The sequence below is a fragment of the Vespa velutina genome, chromosome 1 (assembly GCF_912470025.1).
Source record: "Vespa velutina chromosome 1, iVesVel2.1, whole genome shotgun sequence".
Lineage (NCBI taxonomy): Eukaryota > Metazoa > Arthropoda > Insecta > Hymenoptera > Vespidae > Vespa > Vespa velutina.
The window spans coordinates 6550669-6575243 of NC_062188.1; the positions used below are offsets into that span (position 1 = coordinate 6550669).

Sequence of the window (24575 nt, forward strand, 5' to 3'; positions counted from 1 at the left end):
AGAGAGAAGTAAAAAGCGATTCGACTTTAGTATTAAAGTTTTTCATGTTACGTATATAGGTTGATGAATAAAATTAATCATCAAATGTATCAGAAATTTAATAGGCAATATCAAAAAATATTTATGCTTCTTTTATTTCTTTTTTCTTTCTATTCGACGAATAAGATATTATCCCTTATTTGAATGATCCTTCTTACTTTCATGCTTAGAAGAGCACATCTTTTTTTTTTTTTTTTATCATTAGAAATGGTTATACTAATGAAAACATTTTATCTGACAATCAAAAAAAAAAGAAAGGAAAAAAAAAGAGAGAGCTTTCGTTGTTCCTCCCTGTTGTGTTCAGGATTATTATTATTATTATTATTATTATTTATTTATTTATTTATTTATTTTTTGTTTGTTTTTCTGTTAAAAGGCAGCATGATTTTTCTTAGGCTTATTATACTTAGGTTTAGGCTTTGTACATGGACGTGTATGCTCAGGTTACTGTATGTGTGTATTATTCGCCATTAAAGACGAATTTGTTTAAGATAAGAATAATTTCTTCATCTTCTTTCTTTGTTTTATTTTTCCTTTTTTTTAATTATTTTTTTCTTCATTTTTTATTTTTTTTTATTTTTATTTTTAGGAAATGGATTTTTATCCTTCGGTTTACGATAACTTTTGTAACTTTTTTCTTGACGATGAAATTTGATATACGTTAGACGAATCGCTTGAAATAAGAAACGGAGAAACGATAGATAGATAGATAGATAGATATATAGATAGATAGATAAATAGATAGATTGATTGATTGATTCCCATTTGTGCCAGTTTCAAAGCAATATTTAGAAAAGTGTCATCTTAAGGTCTTCAATCTTACATTTTCGTTCGCTGAAGTATTTTCTTTTTCCGTTTTTCTTTTCCTATTCTTTTAATGCATATTACAGTATATTATATATCTTTGTCGGGCTAATTTCATTCGTGTGCGCATGTATAAATATACACACACTTCACGAATTAGATTAAAATAAATACATTTTTGTTTGTTATCTTGTTTGTATACAAACGTTCTCGCCGCTCGGCAACAGAATTTTCGATTGACTGTTCACGATCGGTATTGTCATTGACTGGCTGATTCGCCGGAGAAACGTACGAGAAGAATCATTTCAATATATATATTTATATATATATATATATATATATATATATATATATATATATCAATTAATAGAACTATGTAAGTATTATTTGTTTATGTAAGCCATTCTCGTTTTATTTCAACCTGTACAGACTTTATGTAGTGAGACTTTTCAATTAGCGAAATATATAATAGAAGAATATAGAATATAGAATGTAGAAGGTATTTCGTAATATTGCTTGTTTTTATATACAGGATGTCCCAAAGCAATTGACCCATAAAATTCGTATGTGCATGATTCGAGGATAATGTACTAGGGCAATTTGAAAAATTTGCAGTTTTGTTTCTTTCTCTTTTTTTTTTGTTCTTTTACTTCATTTTATGATGTATTTCACTTTAACAATGATATTTGAGAGGAAAAAAAAAAAAATAAAACTGTGAACTTTTTAAATTGCCATCGTATATGTGTCTACGGAATGTTTCTATCTTTTCCTTTTTATCTTTCTATGTTTGACGAAGCAGCGGCTTCGCAAACAAAATTTATTTTCTTATTCTTTATTTTTCTTTTTTTAAGCTGTTATTATAAACAATCAGATAGTATATTTGATCGCGAACCGTCAAATCAGTTGATCGATGAAAACGCCGTTCGTGTACAAGCGTCTCTTAGAAAAAACTGATCGTATAAGAATCATATTTCTCTAATTTCGAACGTTCATTTGAAAAAATAAAAAAGAAAAGAAAATAATAAAATAAAAATAAAAAAGAAAGGAAAATCTTTTCAAAAAGTCAGCTTCATGAGACAAACGAAGCTTTAGTGAAAACTAAATGAATAAATAAATAAATATAATAATTATAATCGTTCGTATACGCGGTATAAATTGTCATATGAGGTGATATTTGTTTATTTGTTTGCTTTTTTTCTAAACATTTGCGCTAAATTCGAGAAGTTATATTTTTCGGTTTCGTTCTATATGTTATTTCTATTTTTCTTCTGTTTGTTTTTAAATGTCATATAAACATATCAATGAGACGTAATATTATCTGATAATTTTTTTTCTTTCTCCTTTTTTTTTTCCTACAGACGATATCAAAAATTAAAGAGATACGTCTATGTTTAAGCGTTTATATTAGATACATAGATATATATTTGTTTAAGTAAGACGAAAGTGAGAATTTGAAATTTAGATCACATGCGTACGTTCATACGATATATTTTAATTTTTCCTCTCCCACCGATGAAATAACATATAGGGAATAACTTCTCGAATTTGAAGGTATGTATACACTTTGAATTTTCTATATATCGATTGCACGATTTTGTTGGATAAGACAAGAATTTACACAGTCACGTATTCATTTCTATCGGAAGGAGCACCGAAATAACCGATAATTCTTAACCGAGTATTCTATATTTCTCATAAATGATTTATTCTGTTATCTTGTTGTTATTATTATTATTATTATTAGCTCACATATCCGTTGTATACTGAATACCCAAATGATCATCATTTTGTACGAGTATATAACAGATATATCGATATGAGTAAGAAATCGATATCGATTATATATCAATTACTTCTCATCGATTAATATAAACAAGAGAAAAATATTTTTTTTCTTTTTCTTTCCTTTTTGCATACATTGATCACGACTGAATTATCCAAATAAAATTAATAAAATATAATAATAATAATGATAACAATAACAATAATGATGATGATGATGATGATGATGATGATGATGATGATGATGATGATGATGATGATGATGATGATGATGATGATAATGATAATGATAATGATAATGATAATGATCATAATAATAATAATAATAATAATAATAATAATAATAATAATAATAATAATAATAATAATAATAATAATAATAATAATAATAATAATAAAATAATAGTAATTAGGCTATCTATTCTATGTAAGCCGATATCAAATCTTTGTAATAAATGTTTTTTTTGTCTACGTCATTCGAGAAAGGATTAGAAGAGACGGAAAGAGTAGCTTTCATCGAAAAGACTTCTTTTCTCTCTCTTCCTCTTTTTTTTTCCTAATCTTAATAATATTACTTATATGAATTATCTTTTACACAATCTAAAATTGTGATTTTTAAACGTATGAATTGTGTAAGCGACGGAAGGCTACAGCAGACGTAGACCGATAAATTTACTAGATACGACAATTACGACATGTTATAATTTGGAATAATTAAAAGGAATTCAGACGAGTCAAATTGATAGTATGTATATAAATACTATATGAAAATGACTAATTAAATTCCTTAAGAATCAGATGAACACCAAGAAATATTGCCCAAAATACATGTGTGCGTGTCTGTATGTATGTATGTAAGTATATATATTTATATGTATATATACAGAAATTATTAAAGAAATAATAAATATTCACTATTACAAATATCTATTATCTTTGATATTGATCAAATATCGATCAAAAATTTACTCGAAACTAATACATCTTAAAATTATTCGCGCCTAATGAAATATGGAATATATCAAATTAAGTGTACAATTAGCTGTGTTATCGTTATGTAATGCAATTATATATATACACATAAAAAAAAAGAAAAAAGTCTCAATGTGAGTAATATATGTACGTGAGGTACGTATATTGTTAGAGAATTTCATAGTGACACCTTAGATTGAGCCTGAGGACTAAGTGTAAGTTATTAATTATCATTCTTTCTCTCTCTCTCTCTCTCTCTCTCTCTCTCTCTCTCTCTCTCTCTCTCTCTCTCTCTCTCTCTCTCTCTCTCTTTTCTTTTCTAAGTAAATACTTTCACCGTTTGAAAAAATATTACATATATATACCGAGAGATTTATTTGAGTTAAAAATAAACGTCGCAATAATAAAGAAACGTATAAGATACTTAAATCAAGTACTTTAGTATCTTAACTACTTATTAATATATCTTGCTGGAATTGAATTTCATTGTACTAATGTATATGTACTACGAGGAGTTCATTAGCGTCTTTTCTTAAAATTCTTAAAATGAGTTATATTCTGTAACTATTCACCAACGCGATTGTATTATATGTCTTATAAAAATAAAATCATGAATAGAATCCTAAGTAGAAATATACTTTCAGATGCATGTATCTCCATTTTAATAACAAATTCGATTTTTAAAAGAGTATAAGGAGTAACATACGAGTAGACAAATATCTCTACTTTTGATTATCCCCTGTTAGCCAATAGAAATAAAACAAATAAAAAAATTTTGGGACATCCCATAAAGAGCAAAATATAAATTAATATTGCTCCGCAGTGTTTTACATACCCGAGATTGACATAGATCAAAGAGTACAAGTGAAAGGAGAGAGAGAGAGAGAGAGAGAGAGAGAGAGAGAGAGAGAGAGAGAGAGAGAGAGAGAGAGAGAGAGAGAGAAAGAGAGAGAGAGAGAGAGAGAGAAAAGAGAGAGAAACAGAAAGAGAGAAAGAGCGAGAGTGAGAAAGATAGAATGACAAGCATAGTACAGTAATAGGACAGAATAAGGAAAGTGAAATAGGTCTTTCTTGTTAATATAAATATTTTCTTGTTAAGATAAAGTCGATTTACCGCTTATTTACGTTACGACATTTAATCAATTGCAAGAATTCATGAAATCCCTTAATTAAAGCGACATTCGCTAACTATGACAAGGTCATCGAGACCAATCAGATTTGTTCATACTCTTAAAATAGCTAACTAACGAAGATCTGGTGTAACAATGTGGAAGAAAGCTTTATATATATATATATACATATATACATATATATATATATATATATATATATATATATATAATTTTGTTATTATATTTATATATTCGTCACATACTCTTTCTCTCTCTCTCTCTCTCTCTCTCTCTCTCTCTCTCTCTCTCTCTCTCTCTCTCTCTCTCTCTCTCTATTTTTATGCCGAATCATGGTTTTATTTCATAAATGTTTTAATTTCAGAGTAATAACTAACATTGAGATATAGTGATTCTCTATTACATATAATGCACTTAGGGTTCGTTCTCTTTAAGCTTCTTACAGAATTCGTTTTAAGGGGCTTTTTCTTACCCTCTCTCTCTCTCTCTTCTTCCTCTTGTTTTCTCTTTCTTTTCTCTTTCTCTCTCTCTCTCTCTCTCTCTCTCTCTCTCTCTCTCTCTCTCTCTCTCTCTCTCTCTCTCTCTCTCTCTGCATATTTCTCTTTCTCTTTCATAGAGGAAACTTATTAATTCGATTGTCAATGCTGCACTTTCTATTACGAGAAGAAGAATCACGATGTCTCGTTCTGCAATATCCTTCTGTCAGTCGTCAAGAACTTCTGTGTAATGCTATAAGAGCAAAGCGAACATTTCTGTGTGTATACATGTGTGTGTGTTTTTTTTCCTTATCTGTTTTTTTTTTGTTTACCCGTGAGCAATATAGAAGAAGAGAAGGTGCTGTCACGTGTAAACCGATGACAGCGTGCAGATGTTTCTAATTCGTTTAAAGTTTTGTATATTGGGTCTTTTTGTTTTAGATGGACGCCAAACGCGCAAGAGAACGTAGATCCAAAACGACAGGAGAACAGATAACAACGGATTGTCCGCTTGATTTTCTTCTCTCTTTCTCTTCTTTTTTTAAATTCTTTTTTCTTTTGGACCAGTTCATCAAATATTTACCATCTTTAGCAAATATGTTTTCATCGTACTCGCCAATATACAAAATTTCTTTTTTTTTTTTTTTTTTTTTTTTTTTATTATTATTATTTTTTAACACGTTACGCGCCACAAGTAGCTACCAATGACCGACACCGTGTATATATTTTTTTTTCCTTTTTGCAGTGTTTCAAGGTCACCGGTGATCGGCAGTAACGCAGGAGCACTACGTATAATATTGTTTTCCGGTGCAGCGGAATAAAATCGTACGAGATTTTTACGACGCTGAACGTGTTAAATATTAATTAATTTATTTATTTATTTATATATGTATATATATATATATGTGTAAAGGTGTTTTATATTAAAAACACATTGCGCGTATACCAATGAGAAAAAGTTATTCTACGACAGCTTGACGTAGCTCATTCTAATAAAAACACAGTGTTGGTCGAATTCTATCACTAAACAGAGACCAGCCTGTTTTCTTCTCTCTTCTTCTTTTTATTATTATTACTAGTATTTTCTTTTTGTTTTGTTTGTCTGTTTGTCTTATTTTTTTTTTTTGTTTTTGTTTCTTTTTCATGGGGGAAATATAGTCAAGATATCCGAGATATTATTGAAATATATTCTAACAATAGCCATTCATTATTTGTTCTTTCTATTTGTTTACGATACCATTTTATCAAAGTGAATAAATGCTGTTTGGAAAAAAAGGAAAGGCACATAATCATGACGAAGAGAGGTTAAAAGAAATATATAAAAAAAAAAAAAAAAAAAAAAAAAAAACATTTGGGGGACCGTGTAATCCGTGTACACGATATTATTGTGTACTCATCAATGGTTCCTCATCGAGATGTTTACGTATATGTAAGTAATAAAAATTTTATATATTGTCGAAACAATTGTATTCGTTCGAAAATAATAGCCGTTAAAATCAAATTGATGAATTTTTAATTGTTTATCTTCATCCTTTTTTGCTCCGTTGCAAACATAATGTTTTGAATTAAATTTGAAAATTTATCCAATTTATCAATTCATAATAATAGGATTACAATGCGAAGAGCACGTTCTGTTAATTCTAACAGCTTGGCTTATCCTAACATTGAAATTCTATGAAAAAACAAATTTTACTGTTGAACTCGTAATCGATCGAGTATTTTCGATGTTCATTTTTCTTAAAGATTGGATCATGCTAAAAGCCACTAAAATTTAGGGCCACGCACATTTTATGTATATACTGTTCGCGCGCATTTTCCCGAATCCTATAGTTATCCTTCTCTATTAATTTCTCTCTAATTAATTTCTCATTAATTTGGACCACATTTGCGCGGTCTCCGCGAGGTACTCAACAATTTTTTTCTCCCTTTTTTTTTGTTTTTTTTTTTTTTTTTCGATCTTTTCGGTCCAGCGAAATTCATTTAGCAAGTTGGTATTATAGCAAATTCACGATTGCGATGGGATTATGACTCCTGTTTATTACGTGTGTGTAGAATCGATCGAATTGATTCGCAATCGATCGATACAACTAGATATTTATAATCGTATTATTCGCTGGTTCACAGATTTGAGTGAAAAATCTTAATAATCAAACGATTGCAAGATCAAATTGCATTTTGCATTTTGCATTTGCGATCGACTTGAAAACGATTATATACGAATTCCATATTTTCTTTTTCTATTTTTTCGTTTCCTTTTCTATTTTTTCGTTTCTTTCTTCCCCCTCCTGCTCCTTTTTATGAATCACCTAACTGGAAGGTTAGGTTCTCCGAACACCTTAGAATTAAAAATCTTAAGGTGTTTGTAATAGTCATCAGTCGTTCTTGATGATGATGTTTGTCACGTGGCTTTTCATGATTTCTTGCTTTTGATCATCATTATCATCATCATTCATTCATTTATTATGATTATCATCATAGTATCTGGTCTTAAAATCTCATGAAAAGACGAGGGGATGACTGCTGCGAAGCTGGAGGAGAGACGTTGCAGTGACGATAAGTGATAATAAGACGGTGGCAACTGTGATGATAGTGGTGGTGGTGGTGGTGGTGATGGCGATGGCGATGGTGGTAGCGACAGTGGTTTTGTTAATTTAATAATGGTGTTCCATTGGTAGTGGTGGTGGTGGTATTGGTGTTAGTAGTGGAGGCAGCAGTAGCGACAGAGATCGTAACAGCAGCGACGGTAATAATTTTTTCATTTTTTCACAAATCCGTCTTAAAAACCGTTCAGACGCCCGTCAATGAATTCTTTGTAAAATGTGGGCAGTCAGATTAAGGAGCCAACATTTTGGAGAGCTCTTCGTCTTGAAGGCAACCCTTAAGGAATTCTTCTTGCGTCAATTGCCCATCGTGATTCTCGTCCATTTTAGCGAATATATTCTTAGTCCGTTCTTCAGCGCTGTCCGCTGGCCTGTTGCTCGAACATGCTCCGAGCATATCATATATCGCCTGAAACACATAGCGCATCGATATTTTTCTAGGAAATATGGGCCAACATTAAGAAAACATATCTTGAAGCTGAATTAATCCTCAAAGGGATAAATTCCTTACTTGAACGATCTTAGTCATTTCTTGAATATCAATAACACCATTTCCATCAACGTCATACATCCGGAATGCCCATTTTAGCTTTTCTTCCGGTGTACCACAGGAAGTAACGTCTATGGCTAAGAGAAATTCCTGGAACGAAAAACGAAGAGATAGGCTTTCAATCCTGACGTTTCATTTTTTATGACGATCGTTTTTCAGTAAAATACTTTTCTGACTTTTCACTTCGAAGAAATTTGTTCTCTCAAATGATGGAAGCCATAGTATTCGAATGTCAGAGCGAAGATCGTGCTTTATATCGCCGATCATGTCAAGAGAGATAGAGATAGATAGATACATAGATAGATAGATAGGTAGATAGAGAAAGAGAGAGAAAGAGAGAAGAAGAAAAAGAGAACACTAAAAGGGTCGAATCTTCGCGTGAATATCGAGGTGAAGCGGAAAGGTACGGTGGGACACGGGGTTTGGAGAGATTGCCCGTTTTGGGACATGGTATAAGTACAGTATATAAGTAAAAGTGGGTCAGCTAACGCTCGAAGGTAGATAGACAACGATGAGAAGGGCTTTGTAGGTAGTGTAAGACGAAGGATAGCGATAGAAAGGTATAAGGGGGAGGGAGTGGCTTCGCTCTTTGCTCTTCCTGACCTTCGAAGTGTCTCCACTTCTCATATTGACCCAGCAGACACGTCGACTCCTCTAGTCACCCTTCCTCCACACATCACTGATTTCGGTCTTACATTGGGGACACGCTCCTTTTATAAAAGTCGCAAAAAAGTCGTCGAAAAGTACCGGCTTAAAGAAAGAAAGAGAAAGAGAAAGAGAGAGGAGGAGGGAGAAAAAGAGAAAGCTGGTAAGAGAGATCTAGATTGCCTAACCGAAAATTACAGAGGGTGAGTGAGCATTTTCCGCGACTTTTTGTCTCGGAGCATTGACGTCGTCTCCCTTTCTCTGTGTGACCGAAATTCAGACGGCAAAAGGCTCACAACAATACATATGTAATGTGTACATACACGAAATCACCTTTTTCGTATTTTCCCACAAACGAATCTTTGATCACTGATTTCGCTTAAGCAGGCATAAGTTGTTATATCTCCTACTCAGAGAGAATCCGTTTGATTGGATTACGTACGAATGCCTGATTGTTCTTTGGTGAACTTTAACATCTTGTTCAATGATCGTTTTTAGATCATATTTGTTTATAAGTACTACGTAAATAATGTAATATATTATTTTTGTTAAGAAACAAATATACCTTATTATTAAATTGATAACTGAGATTTAATAACAACTTCAACATACGAAATGAAATACGTTATTAAAAAAAAAAAAAAAAAAAAAAAAAAAAAAATAATAATAATAATAATAAATGGTCGATTTACACATAGACGAACAAGGATCCTATTATAATAGTTCTATAACGACGTGAATCTATGGTATATATTATCTTGCCTATGTACCGTATAATAAAAGACGCACGCACACGCGTTCGAGTAAATGAAATTATCGACGTTCCCGTCAATATAAAAATATCCCTTACCTTAAAGTCGATATAACCGTTTTTATCCATGTCGAATGTGCGGAATACATGATCGCAAAATTCTTCCGCATGGCCAGACGGAAAGAACGTTTTATACATGTCAACAAATTTTGCGGGCGTTAATCTGCCATTAGGGCAGTCTTGCTGTAAACAAAAAAAAAAAAGAAAAAAATATAATTAAAAACAAAAAAAAAAAAAAAAAAAAAAGAAAAAAAGAAAACGAAAAAAAAATCAATTCAAATGAAATTTGTATAATATAGAGGATAGATTTATTATTTTTTTCTTTTTGTATACAGAAATAATATTAACAAAGATCAACACCGTAATGTACTTACTTTGAATCCCTTGTACCATTCCTTGATTGTGCTTTCGTCATATCGCGTGCGTGACTTGAGAAACTCCATATCCTCTTTACTCAATTTATCCTTGCTCCCAAAACAACCCATTTTGTAATCTGGAAGAAAACAGAAACGTTCCATTTTAAATGTTTCCTATATAATTAAAATCTTCCGATAATGAAAATATTCAAGCTTTCGATAAAGTTTTGCGTTGAATTGTTATCGAACGCTACCCACTGTAAAGAATAATTATTACAATAGATAATTATAAATTAATTAACGAGTTAACAATACCGTAACGATTTTCATCCACTTTTATGATCTAATTTTACGATCTAATTATTCTATTTCAAATTTATACTCTTCAAGCAGTAGAAATAATATGATATAAATGAGGAAAAGAAAAAAGGAGAAAGAGAGAATTTCGTTGAAATAAAACAAAGCAAAACAAAACAAAAATTAATAATTTTAGGGCTTCTCATATTAAGAGTTCCCGTTTTATTTATGCGACGAACGTGAAAGCCAATGTCGCAAAGAAGAAACGTACGTAAGTATATACATACGTTATATTCGACAGGAAATTACGAAGACTCGTGTGCTTCGCATAATAATCAAAGGTACATAAGAGGAAGGTAATGTCGTAATAAAGAATCTAGTATACGCCGATAAACTTAAGAAAAGCTATGCGACGAATGTTAAAAAAGGAGAAGGAAAGAGAATGAGGAGTCGATAGGGGGTAAAGAAAAAAAGAAGAAAAAGAAAGGGATGATGAATCAAGTAACCTTAATAGGGAAGAATTAAATATGAAAATACTAATATAGCCACATTGTATTAGATTATAATATTCATTAAATTTCTTTGAAAATTACTGTTAAACCGCATTCAAAAAAAAAAAAAAAAAAAAAAAAAAAAAAGAAAAAAAGAAAAAGAAGAAAAAAAAGAAAATAAAAGAAAAGAAGAAATTAAAAGTCATAATGCCTAATTTTTTGATCTTTCCAAAATTGTCACTCGAGAACTAGGTTTTCTTGGCATAAGTGCAATCCACTTTCTGCTTCTTGACTCTATCACAAATGTTGAAAATGTTCTCTTAATTATCCTCTTCATTCTTTTCTTTTTCTCATTAATTTTATTATTTGAATTCCTTTTAAAATGTTGTAAAAAATACAATTTTCCAAAGAATGCCTCATACGCGTTCGTTATCGTATAAAAATTGCAAAGTTATTTTAAAGAAAAATAGAGATAGATGGATAGACCGATAGATAGATACAGAGAGAGAGAGAGAGAGAGAGAGAGAGAGAGAGAGAGAGAGAGAGAGAGAGAGAGAGAGAGAGAGAGAGAGAGAGAGAGAGAGAGAATATTTAACTATAAAGAAAGAGGTACTCGTTTATCGGCGATTTTCTATTAAAATAAAAGAGCAAAGGGAAGAGCGCAGGATTCAGGAGAAGATGGAGGTGGAGGAAGGGGAGGAAAAGTCGAAGGAGAAGGAAGAAAAGGAAACGAAAAGAGAGAGAGGGAGAAAGAGAGAGAAGGGGAAAAAGGATGAAAAGGAGGAGAGGTAAGGAGAGTAGAGGAAACTACGTATACGAGAAGAGATGGTGGTGCGCGATCTGCATTGGCCCCGCGCACGCAGAGACGCGCAGAGGCCTGGGAACCGCAATCAATATAGCTACAGTTACTCCCACACGTATATTTGTACACGAGTGGAGTAAAAATTTTTAAAAAAGAATATATATATATATATATATATATATATATATAAATGGAATAAAAAAATGTTATATTTTTCTTTGAATGACCCCGACCAGCTGATAACAGTCAATATTGTGTACGTAAACGTCTCATAACACGAGATTTACGTATTCCTTTTTGCACAACAGATCTAAACGACAAAATCTACAAATCCTATGAGAATCCAGGGAATAATATCTATATATGTATATAGGCATAAATATGTATATATGTATATGTATGTTTGTGCGTGTGTAATATATGTATGTATATTTCGAAAACATTATCGTGAGGATTCGACGGATAATCCCCGATTATATAAATCCTCTGAACTGTACATTATCCGATTGAGATATATGAGAGCAGGTTTAACTATACATATAGGATGAATTATATGACACTTAACATCCTCTGTTTGTTAACAATTTGTATTCATGAAATATATCAATAAAACATTAATATTTGAACTCATTGAATATCTCATAAAAAATCAGGATCGAGGGGAGGGAAAAAAAAGAAAGAAAAAAAAGGAAAGAAAAGGAGAGAAAAGAAAAGAAAAGAAAAAGAAAAAAGTGATCAAATGCATCAAAGAACGTTAAGTGAAACTAGAAAGCGTAAGTTACAAAAGAAATCGTCGTATTGAAGTCGAACCAATGACATCGAAGGTGAAACAAAACGGGTTGTACTGTTATGGCAAGATACGTATTACCCAATTAGAAACTTGTCTCGTTTGTGGCCATTATTCCGACTATGCACGTTCGCTCTCTTGTTGGAAACATTTACGAGTGTTACTACGAGTTCTCCCAATTTCTCTCTCTCTCTCTCTCTCTCTCTCTCTCTCTCTCTCTCTCTCTCTCTCTCTCTCTCTCTATCTCTCCCACTTATTCTTTATTCCACATGGAATAACATAAAAATATTGTAGTCGTTTCAATAGAATTATCAAAAGAATAAGGAACAAACGAGATAGGATTGATATTATATGTCGATCAATTTGTGTGTTGAATGAAAAATGACGTTGGCTGTGAGCCATCGAATGCGTGTTTTCTTTTTTTTTATCTTTTTCCTCCTGTTTTCCTTTTTTTCTTTCCTTTTTTTTCTTTTTATTTGGTTTGAAATATCCCCCGAGAAAACACCACGCACGACTTCTTTACACAACGATGAGTCGACTCGACTCATCATTTGCCGAAATGATTACACATCCGTGAAACACACTCGTTTTTATTTACATATGCTACAACGATATCGTACAATGAGTACACGTGTATCCGGAATGCACAGGAAAAGGTTGCTCCAAATATCTCTCTTTTTTTTCCTCTCGTTTTTCTTTTGGATCGATTTTGTCGACCGTATCTTCTTTCATCTTTCCCGTCGCTTTTTTAATATCGACCTTATTAGAGAAAGCTCGTATATACGAGAGAAAAATAGAGAGAGAGAGAGAGAGAGAGAGAGAGAGAGAGAGAGAGAGAGAAATAAAGAGATAAAGAAAACGAAAGAAGGAGAGAGGGTGAGATGGCTTAGAAAACAAAATTCCTCATTTATCCTTTACACTTTACTGCTTCTGAAAAAAAAAGAAAAAAAAGAAAGAAAAAAAAAACCATCCGACGAATCGCATAAAAGCATAATATTGGCTGATACTAAAAAGAATGATACAGAAAAGGAAAGGCAAAGAAAGAAAATAGAAGAGAAAAAAAAATAAAATAAAAAAAAGATATGAGAAGGGATCTTTAGAGATACTGCTTCAGGCATACACGTATATACATATACATAAACGCATATGCCAACGTCGGTGCAGATTTAATGACTGGATTATCTGATAATGCACGTGCATGCTCGAGGCGGCCATTACGAACGTTATATGAAGTAAATCATTTTTATAATTCCTGTTTCTTTCTTGTATTTTTTTTATTTTCTGTAAAAAATAAAGGAAGAAGATAAAATATTGTTTTTATAAAAAAAAAAACGTCTTTTTATCTTTTAATAATGTTAACGCGAAGAATAAAACTGAAAACGAATCGTTCCTACGTTCCTGAATTCGTTCTTTCGATTTATCAACGATGAGAATAGAAAGGCTAGACATTAAAATTGCAAATTTCACGTCTATCATTAAGAAGATCTACAAACGAGGTCGGATCAAGGATTCAATGTTGCGCCAGATTCAATCGTACTTTTACTTGATCCGGCTTCAATTACTAGAATATTTTATCGACGTCTAGAGAAAAAATGACTTGTAAAGATGTACATATATACACACAAACATACAAAAGATGGCTCATAAGTCAGTCGACGAAAATGCGTTATTATTGTAAACGGGTTAAATTTGCAAAAGTTAAGTCATATCAGATAATATTTAATACCAAAAGAATACAACAGTATGTTACTAATCTACATTAGATACAGAAAGTGACCACCCTCATTTTCAATGAAAAAAAAATGAGATCTATTAAATGTTATTCGTATCGCTTAACTTTTGTAAATTAAATTTGTTTACAATAACAATGTATTTTTGTCAATCGATGTATGGGTCCTCCTGTATATAGAAGAAGTAGAAGAAAGATGATAGTGATCTAGTACGATCGAACGATCAGAGTAAATGTTTGATCGTTCTTATTTTCCACTTTCGTATTGTGGCATTCAATTATCGTGCATATTTTTACAATCATTTAGATTCCTTTAGCTTTGACGAGTTGTTTAGTATACGTAATAAGAGATAAGATTTTTTACCAATGATATTAGCTTTTCCTTATTTCGTTTTACGTAAGAAAAAGAAAATTGGTATCGTATTCATAAAATAGACAACAGCGAGGAAAATTCAAAAACAATTTATGTATGTCGTGAATAGCGTCGAAAATTTCTTACTCCGGTAAGAAAATTTATGTGCCTATAAATCATTTCCTAGATGCCAAGAAAGAGGATATTTTTGTTGAAGAAGAAGAAGGAGAATGAGAAAATAATAAAACAAGAAAGAGAGGAGTTGAGATGTATGATATTGGCACGTAGATGCGATTTGTCAAAATGTCTAAAACCATATAATATTATTCGCGTGCGATGTGTATTATGCGAAAGGTTAAAAATTGATTAAATTCATTAATTGGATTTTTAATCGGAAAAATCACAAAAGATTATACATAATTGTAATCACTTCCGTTTGTATTTCATCATTTCGTTTGATCTCATTAAACGATTAATACCATTTCTTTCTTGTGTTCTATTTTTAAAATGGAAGGAATTAATAATACGAATACAAAAGTCATTACTGTAATTAATCTTTGGTCATTAAACAATGTATTAATACAAGAGAAAGTACGTACTTTTAACTTTGAAGAGCGTGACACACTGTCACAACTTTTAATTTACACACATCGCGTGATAATACAATATCACTAATATCCTAATGTCAGACATTTCCACGTTCATTAATAGATCCTCTTTCCGAAATAGATAATCTTATCTTTTTATGTAAATATATGCCTTCGATGAGGAACATTCAATTAAATGTAAAAGCTATACATATATATACATCCATACAATAAGGAAAAAAGATATATATATGTATATCCATTTAACAATTTATTTATCTATGGAACACGCAAAACATTATTATAGCGATTATATCGATATTTATTTTATTATTTGAAATAACGATTCTCACATTATCATGGAATAACGTAAAATAGCTTTAGTATCCTTATCGTTGGATCATACCATTAGGAACAATGTATAAAAGGGGAACAACAGAGCTGTTGTATGATTGTAGTCTCCCGAGGAATATTGCGATGCATCACGTATGACAATAATCTGACAATGAGATGCGATTATCGTCGCGTCTTTTTGTCTTTAAGTATACCCCTACTATTATCCACAGACAAATAGAAATCCACAGAGAATAACGAGTGCAGTGATTATTCGGACTTGGTTCTCGTGTAACCGTTGATAGGACGCTCGTATAATCATCCAACGAGGGTAAAATAATACAGGCTTATTTTGTTCGTCTTTGTAGTCGCTTCAATACAAAGTATAAAATACAATACATATAATACAAAATAGTATATAACAATGAAATTAAAATAATATTTAAAATATCTTGAATTATTACCTAGATAGATAAATATATCAATTTCTAGATATATAGACATAAATAATATAGAGATATACAAATATATAAATAATATATCAATTTAACTATACATACATACATATATATATATATATATATATATATATATATATATAACAGAATAAAAAACTGAACATATATATATATATATATATATATATATATATATATATATCACTTATAAGAAACAAATTTAAAAAATAAGAAAAAAAAATATATATATATAGAAAATAAAAGATAAATTTATAAGGAACGATTATCAATCGTCGAGAATATTTCTAGATTATTCAAAAATTTTTAATTACGATCGATCTGTAAAAAAATGTCAGATAAACTTACCGCTCGTTGACTTATTAAATACGGCGTGTCGACGGCGTCTAAATATCTATCTATCTATCTATATATATATATATACACACGAGGCAATTACTCTGTACGAAAAATTCTCTTCAATGCGTTATTTTACGAATAAACTTGGTATCGTGTGGTGTATCACTCCTAGAGCAGTGAAGTTAAAAACTCGTTACAAGTACACGCGCCGCGATTCGATCGATGTACAACACACGCGCACTTCACCGTGCCGTAATAATGATGAGAAGGACGACGACAATAACAACAACCCAATAAACGACGACAACTCACACACGCGACACGAAATATATAAAATGGTCTGGTCATTAGGATTCAAAGGCATCACCTCTTTCACAACCAATGAACGACAATATTCCGATTATTATACACACGATTGTCGCTTTTCACTTTTACATTCGTCTTGTCCCCTTCCCTGCATAAAAATTCGATTTGTATACAATACCAAATGCAATGGAAAGAGAGAGAAAGAGAGAGAAAGAGAGAGAAAGAGAGAGAGAGAGAGAGAGAGAGAGAGAGAGAGAGAAAGAAAGAGAGAAAGAGAGAGAGAAAGAGAGAAAGAGAGAAAGAAAAAGAAAACATTCTATTCGATTCTCTTCATTTTCAAAAGAGGGATGATTTAACACCGAATAAAACCTCTCTTCTACTCCTCCTCCACCTCGTCTTTCAAACCTGTAGAAATTTTTTATTTATTTTTTTTATACACCTACAAACGTCAATTTCCATTTTTATTCTTCTAGCTGTATCATTCATATAAATATATATATAAATATATATATATATATATATATATATATATATATATGACTTTTTATTAGATATTTATAAAATCTATTAAAAAAATCTAACTATCATGTATAATATTACTAAAAAAAGATTTTTTTGGTGGCTTGATCTTTTTTTTCTTCTTATTTTTCTTTCCCCCCAATGATGTCACGGATCGATTAACATCGATGATATTTAAATTATCAAATTAACCCTTGACTTTTTAAGAAAATTTCTAACTCGAATGAAATGTCAATCTTTTATGCTAAAACGACGAAAGATAAAAGTAACTTATTTTCATAATGTTATATCTATCTATATTAATCGTGAAAGAAATATATGTTTAAACGTGATCAAGAAAGAGAACACTAGTCAAATGGTAAATTCTTTTCCTCTCTTGCGTTTGAACACATAATTCTGTTAAATTTAGTGACATTAGATACATACAGAGAGTATTCTAAAGGATTATAAGAATTAGAAGCGTTAAGTAGAATTGTTTAGCAACGATAATGCACTCTCATTTCGTTGTGAGTTTTAGTTTGAAGAAGTGATGTACATATGTACCACTTGCGTACGTACAATTCGTCCTTGTTTTTTTTTGAGTATTTGCTTAAAATACATATATGCATGAGAGAGAGAGAGAGAGAGAGAGAGAGAGAGAGAGAGAGAGAGAGAGAGAGAGAGAGAGAGAGAGAGAGACAAAGAAAGATAGATAGATAGATAGAGAGAAAGAGAGAGAGTGGGAGAGACGGAAAAAAGGCAGATAAAAGACAGACCAAAAAAAAAAAAAAAAAAAAAAAAAAAAAAAAGAAAAAAGAAATAATTTCGTTTATCTTAAACCGCCATAATTTATGAAGCATCGCGTTTTACATTGGCAAGATGTAAAAAGAGGTGTGAAAGAAATATAAAAAAATATAAACAGAAAAAAAAGATTGAAAGAATAATTAAAAAAAGAGAGGATAGCGTCAAAGTGAAAAGGTGAATAAAAGTGTTAGAGATAGAAAAAAGTAATAACCACGTTGGAAGTTAAAGAAAATCTTATAAAAGGGAAAACGAAAACGTTATTTCATCCCCTTAAAGTTCCAATCTATCTCTCTCTCTTTCTCTCTCTCTCTCTCTACCCTCCCCCTTTCTCTCTAATGTGTAGCTCATGTAGGCGTGTTCATTTACGCGAAAGCAAACGCAAACGCGTAGATTCGCGCGTGCTCGTGGCTAAAAGAAATAGATACATGCACACATAGGCATAGATAGATAGACACAGACACATATAGCCAGACAGGCAACGTTCTTATATGATATATAGGTGTGTATATTAATGCATGTATATATCTATATATGCACATATGTCTGTACACTTGTACCATATAAGCGATGCTTTCTTTGCTCATCATTCTAACTTATATCCTCCTTACGACTAGTAGTTTTACTCAGTCGTTCTACAAGCATGCTTACGCGAATAACATTATATTATTTTTTTTTCCTTTCTTCTTCCCCTTTTTTCTCCTGTTTTCCAATGTATAGGATCATATAATGATTCAAAAGAAGAAAAAGGAAAAGAAAAAAAAATAAAGAAAAGAAAAATGGACTTGTACTACAATACTCCTCTCTCTCTCTCTCTCTCTCTCTCTCTCTCTCTTTCTCTCTCTCTCTCTCTCTCTTTCTCTCTCTCTCTCTCTCTCTCTCTTTCTCTCTCTCTCTCTCCTTTTCTTTCTCTCTCTATCTCTAATTCTCTTATATACAATAAAAAGAATTTAGGAATAACGCATCGTTAAAAAACTCGTGAAAAAGAAGGAAGAAAGAAAAAAGAATTTAATATAAACGAACAATTTCTTGTACATAAATCATGATTAAACATCCCCTTTGATATCCATATATAGAAAAAGAGAAACTTTCTCTTTAAACTCGAATGCCTTAGTCGATCGTGCCGTGTGCTAAGACGAAACGATAATGTCTTTTTTTGCGCTTTTGCCCTTCCTTCTCCTTCTCTTCCTCCTTCTCTCGTGCTTCTTTAATTGTTAACGCTTCGTGCGAGGGCGAGATCGATGCGATGTGGAAAAAAGGGAAGAGGAGAAGGAGGAAGGTGGAGTAGTGCTCCAAGGGAAGGGGGTGGAATGACGGATGTAGGAGAAGGTGGGGTGAGTTTGCACAAGATAGAGAGGGGAAGAGAGAGAGAGAGAGAGAACACTGGGGGTGCCAAGGGTTAGCAGTGCGCGCGCGTGCGATGAAGACGGAAAAAGAGAAAGAGAAAGAAAAGTGAGACATATATATTAGACACAGAAAAAAAGAGATAAGATATATATACATACACACATATATATATATATATATATACATATATATATATATATATACATATATATATATATATATATATATATATATATATATATATATATATATACATATAACGACCAAATAAGAGAAAAAAAACAGAGAGAAAGAAAGATTGATAGATAAATAGATAGATAGATAGATAGATAGAAAGAAAGAAAGAAAGAAAGAAAGATAAATAGATAGATAGAAAGAGAAAAAGAGGAGAGAGAGAGAGAGAGAGAGAGAGACACAGATAATGTCAAAAAGTGATATCTGTAGGAAAATCTCACAGATCCAGCAGGTCGCGTGTACTTCGTATCGCGTACGAATGCAGCGGAGGTACTAGTTAGAGGTAGGTAAAAGCGACGGAGCCGAGGCTCTCTCTGCCCGAAGCTGATCCTGCGTGCTAAACGAGCCGCCCCCACTTATTCCGCTCCTCCCCTTTTCCAGTAGCAAGAGAGAGCACCTCACACACATACACACACACACACAGGGAGAGAGAGAGAGAGAGAGAGAGAGAGAGAGAGAGAGAGAGGAAGAGGGAGAGGGGGGAGACAAACGGACGAAGACGGAGATACTGAGAAAGACAGAGAGAAACAGAGAATGAGAGACAGAGAGAAAGAGAGACAACACCCACACATACATACACCTAACCTACTCCGTTCCCTTTCTTCCTCTATCTTCCAGCACCGCGAGAGAGGCGCTACCTTCGCACTTTAACCATTTTCTCCCCCACCGTTGTGCTCTCCCCCCCCCTCTCTCTCTCTCATTTCTGCTCTAGCCCTGGCTCTAACTCTCTAACTCTCTAACTCTCCTTCTCTTTCTCTCTCTCTTTTGCATTCGCACACGCGACATTGACGTTTTAACCGTTAACGCGTCCCCGATAGTCATGTCAATTTGAATCCACTAGTTCTAGTACCCTTAATATCAGAAGCAAAAACGTCAATTGACGAGCTCGAGGAAAATCGGGATCTGAATGAGCTTAGAGCAAGAAAACGTATCGACACGGTGGCCTATTGGCACAACGCGATAGATCTTTTTTTTTCTTTTTCTTTTTCTTTTTATTTTCTTTCAAAGAAGGAAGAAAATACGACGGACAGTTGATGTATGTATGAGGAGAGGGCAGTTAAAATGAGGGAGGGGGGCGATGAAATCATTGAGATTTATTTATGGTTTCATTGGATTCTCTGTTTCTTTCTTCCTTTCTTTTTTTTTTATCTTTCAGTTTTAAGATCGCCATTGATGGATTGAATCCTCGATGTCACCCGAACGTTTTGCGACTGATTGAAAAAGGTTAGGAAATTTATAAAAAAATAAAATAATTTGTAAGGGGGGAAAAAAAAAGAAAGAAAGAAAGAAAAAGGGGTCACTAAAACCTTGACGATTCAATCGTTACTCTTTAAGGAAAAGTGAAGATGGCTGATACGGATAAGACGTTCACGTTAGAGGTAAGCATTTTACATTTACACGCGAAACCGAAAACGTTCAAGGATATGAAAGATATATAACCCAAAAAGGAATGGGAGATTGAAATGACAAATGCAGAAAAGCAGTGAGTCAAGGACGGGAAAATCTCGGGAGAATGAATATTTAGAATCGTTGAAATCTTTTTCTTCTTATTCCTTCTCAATGTCCTTCTTTATCTTTATCTCTTTCTATCTCATTCTCTTCTTTGAAAAAAAAAAAAAAAAAAAAAAAATGATTTAAAACGATCGTAATAGCCAATCGTTTAACGGAATAGAGACTCTCCTTCTCTCTGTCTTTTTTTTTTTTAATTTATATCAAGAAAGAGATAGATTTATTATGTAATAAGGTATCTGATTCAAGATACGAATTCGAATTACGAGAACGTTTAAGAAAATGAAATTAAACTTACTATAGGATACTTGGTATAAACGAAATTAGATTATTCGATATGGCGGAAACGGAAAGACAAAGGTAAACCTGCCGCAGATCGTGAGTCATTGGTCCAAAAATAACGGCTATTCTAAGGTATACGACGCTGACGAAAAATGGGGTATAAGCGAGAAGAAAAATTCGCAAAGAAAAAGAAACAAAAAAAAAAAAAAAAAGAAAAGAAAGAAAAAATAAATTATATATTCATTATTATGAATTCTATTAGAGATGAAGAAGATTCGGCTGCTCCTGGAGGACGACTTACCTCTTCTAATGGCATCTGAAAAGATCGTCGTCTTTTCTAAAATGTCTTCCGTTCATTTTTTTGTTCCTTTTCTTATTTCTTTCATTCATTCTTTTTTTTTTTTTTTCTTTTTTCCATCGAAAAAATCGCCTTACTTTTTTACGGCAAACCAACGCGAAATAAAATCAAACGTCAATCCGTATTATTTCGAGAAAAATCCGTTAATTTTCTTTTTCTTTTTAAATTAATACCTATTATTTATATTATTTCTCGAAATTTCGGATTATAAGAATGACGTATTACTTCCGATCGATAAATGTACTTCTATTGAGATATATATTATCAATATATATATATATATACATTGATAATACCATTATAAGCTTCGATATATGATACAATGAAACATTATGGAATATTGTGCATATTATCAATGATGATCAGAACAGTAACGTAGGAAACAATACGACAATATATACGATGACTTTGAATTAGATGCAGGAACAAGCATAAGTTCCAAGAGTTTTTCAAATGAATGTTTTATTCGAATTCGTTCATTCGAAAAAAAAATAGGGTCGAGATGTTTCTTTTTCTTTTTCTTTCTTTTTCTTTTTCTTTTTTTTTTTTTTTTTATTTTCAGGTTGCATTAGCGAAGTGCAGTTAAATATACCGCATTCGCATTTTAGTCACGTTCGATCGGTACAATCGTAAATCAATGAGATTGCGTTAGATATATTAATATATAATATGAAATATTGATCAAATATATTCGTTTAGGTTAGATAAAAATATGACTGCATATTAAGCATTGCTATATATAAATATATATATATATATATATATATATATATATATATATGTATACAAATAAAAATTTTAATAATCTCACCTTACTAATTATCGGCACCATAGCACGTAACATATTTACTTCCTGAAACAAATATATAAACTATGTTGGTAGTCTTGTTTCGATATATATTGATTTTATATAAATGTACTTTTCCTTTATTTTTATGTAATATAATTATCAGTGTTTTCATTGATTCTCTAAGAAGATAAGAATCGGTAAAGCAAGTATTTCTTTGAAAGTTAATATTAGCCATAATGAAACTATTGGCAATCATCAGCATCTGGCTATCCATATTAAACATCTAGCAACTATTTTCAAACATAATGAGTTAGAAATCAAGCATCCAAGTAAGTTCTGGCTGTGCCTACGAATAGCATACAAGCAAATACATTTCATTAAAAGATCACAAGGGAATATTTCAATGTTATAAAGGAATCATATAAGAAGATTGATTTAAACCATTTATATTGATTATTATATCACATATTCTACTAAAAATCTTTCAACATTTATACGGTCGAAAAAATATAAAAAAAGATTACACACACACACACACACACACACACAAACACACGTACATACACAAAATAAAAAAAAAAGTTTAAATAAATAAATAAAAAAGGAATAAAATGATAAAATGAATCACTGTGATATTACATTATTGAACTTCCTCGCAAGAATGCATAAAATAAAGCCTCTACCAATTTGATAAGATTATACTTGTAACAGGAAACGTTTCATGATTAGGTCTTATCGATTCAATTAAATACAATCAAAGAAAAAAAGCTTATTATGATTAAATAAAAAGACAACAGAAAAGAAAAAAGAAATTGAGCAATAATGAAAAAAAAAAAATATATATATATATTCTATATGAACTTACAGACAAAATGAGGTCACGTTCAGAGAGATGACAAGGGCGCTTTTGAATAGGTCGTTGTTATTGGTACATCGTAGACCGCATGGCCGGTAAACGTCAAACGTTTTACGTTACGTTACGTATTACCGCCGCCTCCGCTACCGCCACCATTATCGCAGCCGCCACCACCATCGTTTCCATCACCGTCTCCACCTTCTCCGTCATCACTGTAGTAGTAGTCGTCGTCGTCATCACCACCACCGCCATCTCCTCCGTCATCGTTATTGCGTCGTCGAGCTTTATTTTTTGTCTTCATGTTTAAGTACACGCGCGAGACACTCACTCTCGACCTTCTTCCGAAATAAGATCGAAAGAATTCGACGATTCACAGAGGTGGTTTTATTTCTTTTCGAAATGATTTCTTTTCGTATACCCAAATTCACGGCAAAAATTGTCTCACGCAATTTTCTCGAAACACGCCCGTACTTTTTATTTTATTTATTGCATATATCGCACATAGTGTATATAGGATATTCGTACATTCTCTATCTCTCTCTTTTTCCTTACATACATATACGCTCACACATAACAACATACAATATACATACATACATACATACAGACATACATACGCTCGCGTATTCTCTCTCTCTCTCTCTTTCACACTCATCCCCTACCCCTGCCGCTCCCTTGCTTCCCTTCTCGCCTAGCGCATTATCACGCAGCACTATACGCGCGCGCACTCTTCCGCTTTTGCTTTTCGATGGAATTCTATCTATGGAAATAATATTTGTACCTGTATACCTTCTGATTTTCAACGCGTTAATAAATATCAATGCGCCGACTAACCTCTCTACTTTCGCGTCAGACTAAACGTACGAGCGAATTTTAAAGTTCTTCAACCGAACGATTCTCACGTACAATGATTTTCTGACATCGGACAATTAATCGGATGAAAAATTAGGGATGAAAATAGATCGTAAATACATCTTACTAACCTATGCCTCGCACGTCAATCTGTCGTCACAATTATCAAACGAATTCAAAACATTTCCGCGATACTAGCTTCTGCAGACATCACGACGATAGCCATATTGAAATCCCATTCCGCGGAACATCGACGAAGCGTTTAAACTAGAAATCGAATCGTATTGGCTGATAGGTGCATGGCGCTTGGAATAACAGCGAACTCTATGAAACGATCGAGGTACTAAAATTATAACGCCATATTGTAAAATAATTAAATGAGAA

General features: G+C 32.2%; 2 protein-coding genes across 11 annotated transcripts in view; both read right to left on the reverse strand.

Annotated features, from left to right (window-relative positions):
- Positions 1-24447, reverse strand: part of LOC124952183 (neurocalcin homolog) — a 41506-nt gene extending 17059 nt beyond the window's left edge. For 4 of the 6 annotated variants that reach the window (XM_047501705.1, XM_047501666.1, XM_047501724.1 and 1 more), the window contains exon 1: positions 24323-24447. The gene's annotated coding sequence lies outside the window, so the exon portion shown is untranslated. Of the gene's footprint in view, positions 1-9848; positions 9982-19765; positions 19784-24322 lie in introns of those variants that run through there. The other 2 variants (XM_047501695.1, XM_047501677.1) reach the window with 2 other exon arrangements.
- LOC124952204 (neuronal calcium sensor 2) lies at positions 3894-24410 on the reverse strand. 5 transcript variants are annotated; one of them, XM_047501735.1, is made up of 6 exons: positions 23349-24316; positions 22505-22546; positions 10184-10302; positions 9849-9992; positions 8315-8443; positions 3894-8212 (listed from the first exon to the last, which is right to left on the reverse strand). In XM_047501735.1, the coding sequence occupies exons 3-6, from the start codon at positions 10292-10294 to the stop codon at positions 8036-8038; spliced, it is 561 nt and encodes a 186-aa protein (XP_047357691.1). In that variant the 5' UTR covers positions 10295-10302; positions 22505-22546; positions 23349-24316; the 3' UTR covers positions 3894-8035. The 5 variants fall into 5 exon arrangements, with proteins under 5 accessions (XP_047357691.1, XP_047357702.1, XP_047357727.1 ...); XM_047501746.1 differs by lacking the exons at positions 22505-22546; positions 23349-24316 and adding exons at positions 16368-16812; positions 19766-19848; XM_047501771.1 differs by lacking the exons at positions 22505-22546; positions 23349-24316 and adding an exon at positions 24323-24410.
- Positions 24448-24575: the final 128 nt, after the last annotated feature.

Excerpts from the sequence above, each read along its gene's own strand:
- LOC124952204 (XM_047501771.1), bottom strand. The coding sequence starts at position 10,294 with ATGGGTTGTTTTGGGAGCAAGGATAAATTGAGTAAAGAGGATATGGAG. Across the intron at positions 9,993-10,183 it reads AATGGTACAAGGGATTCAAA|CAAGACTGCCCTAATGGCAG; the intron begins GTAAGTACATTA and ends TTTTGTTTACAG. Across the intron at positions 8,213-8,314 it reads AAATGACTAAGATCGTTCAA|GCGATATATGATATGCTCGG; the intron begins GTAAGGAATTTA and ends TATGTGTTTCAG.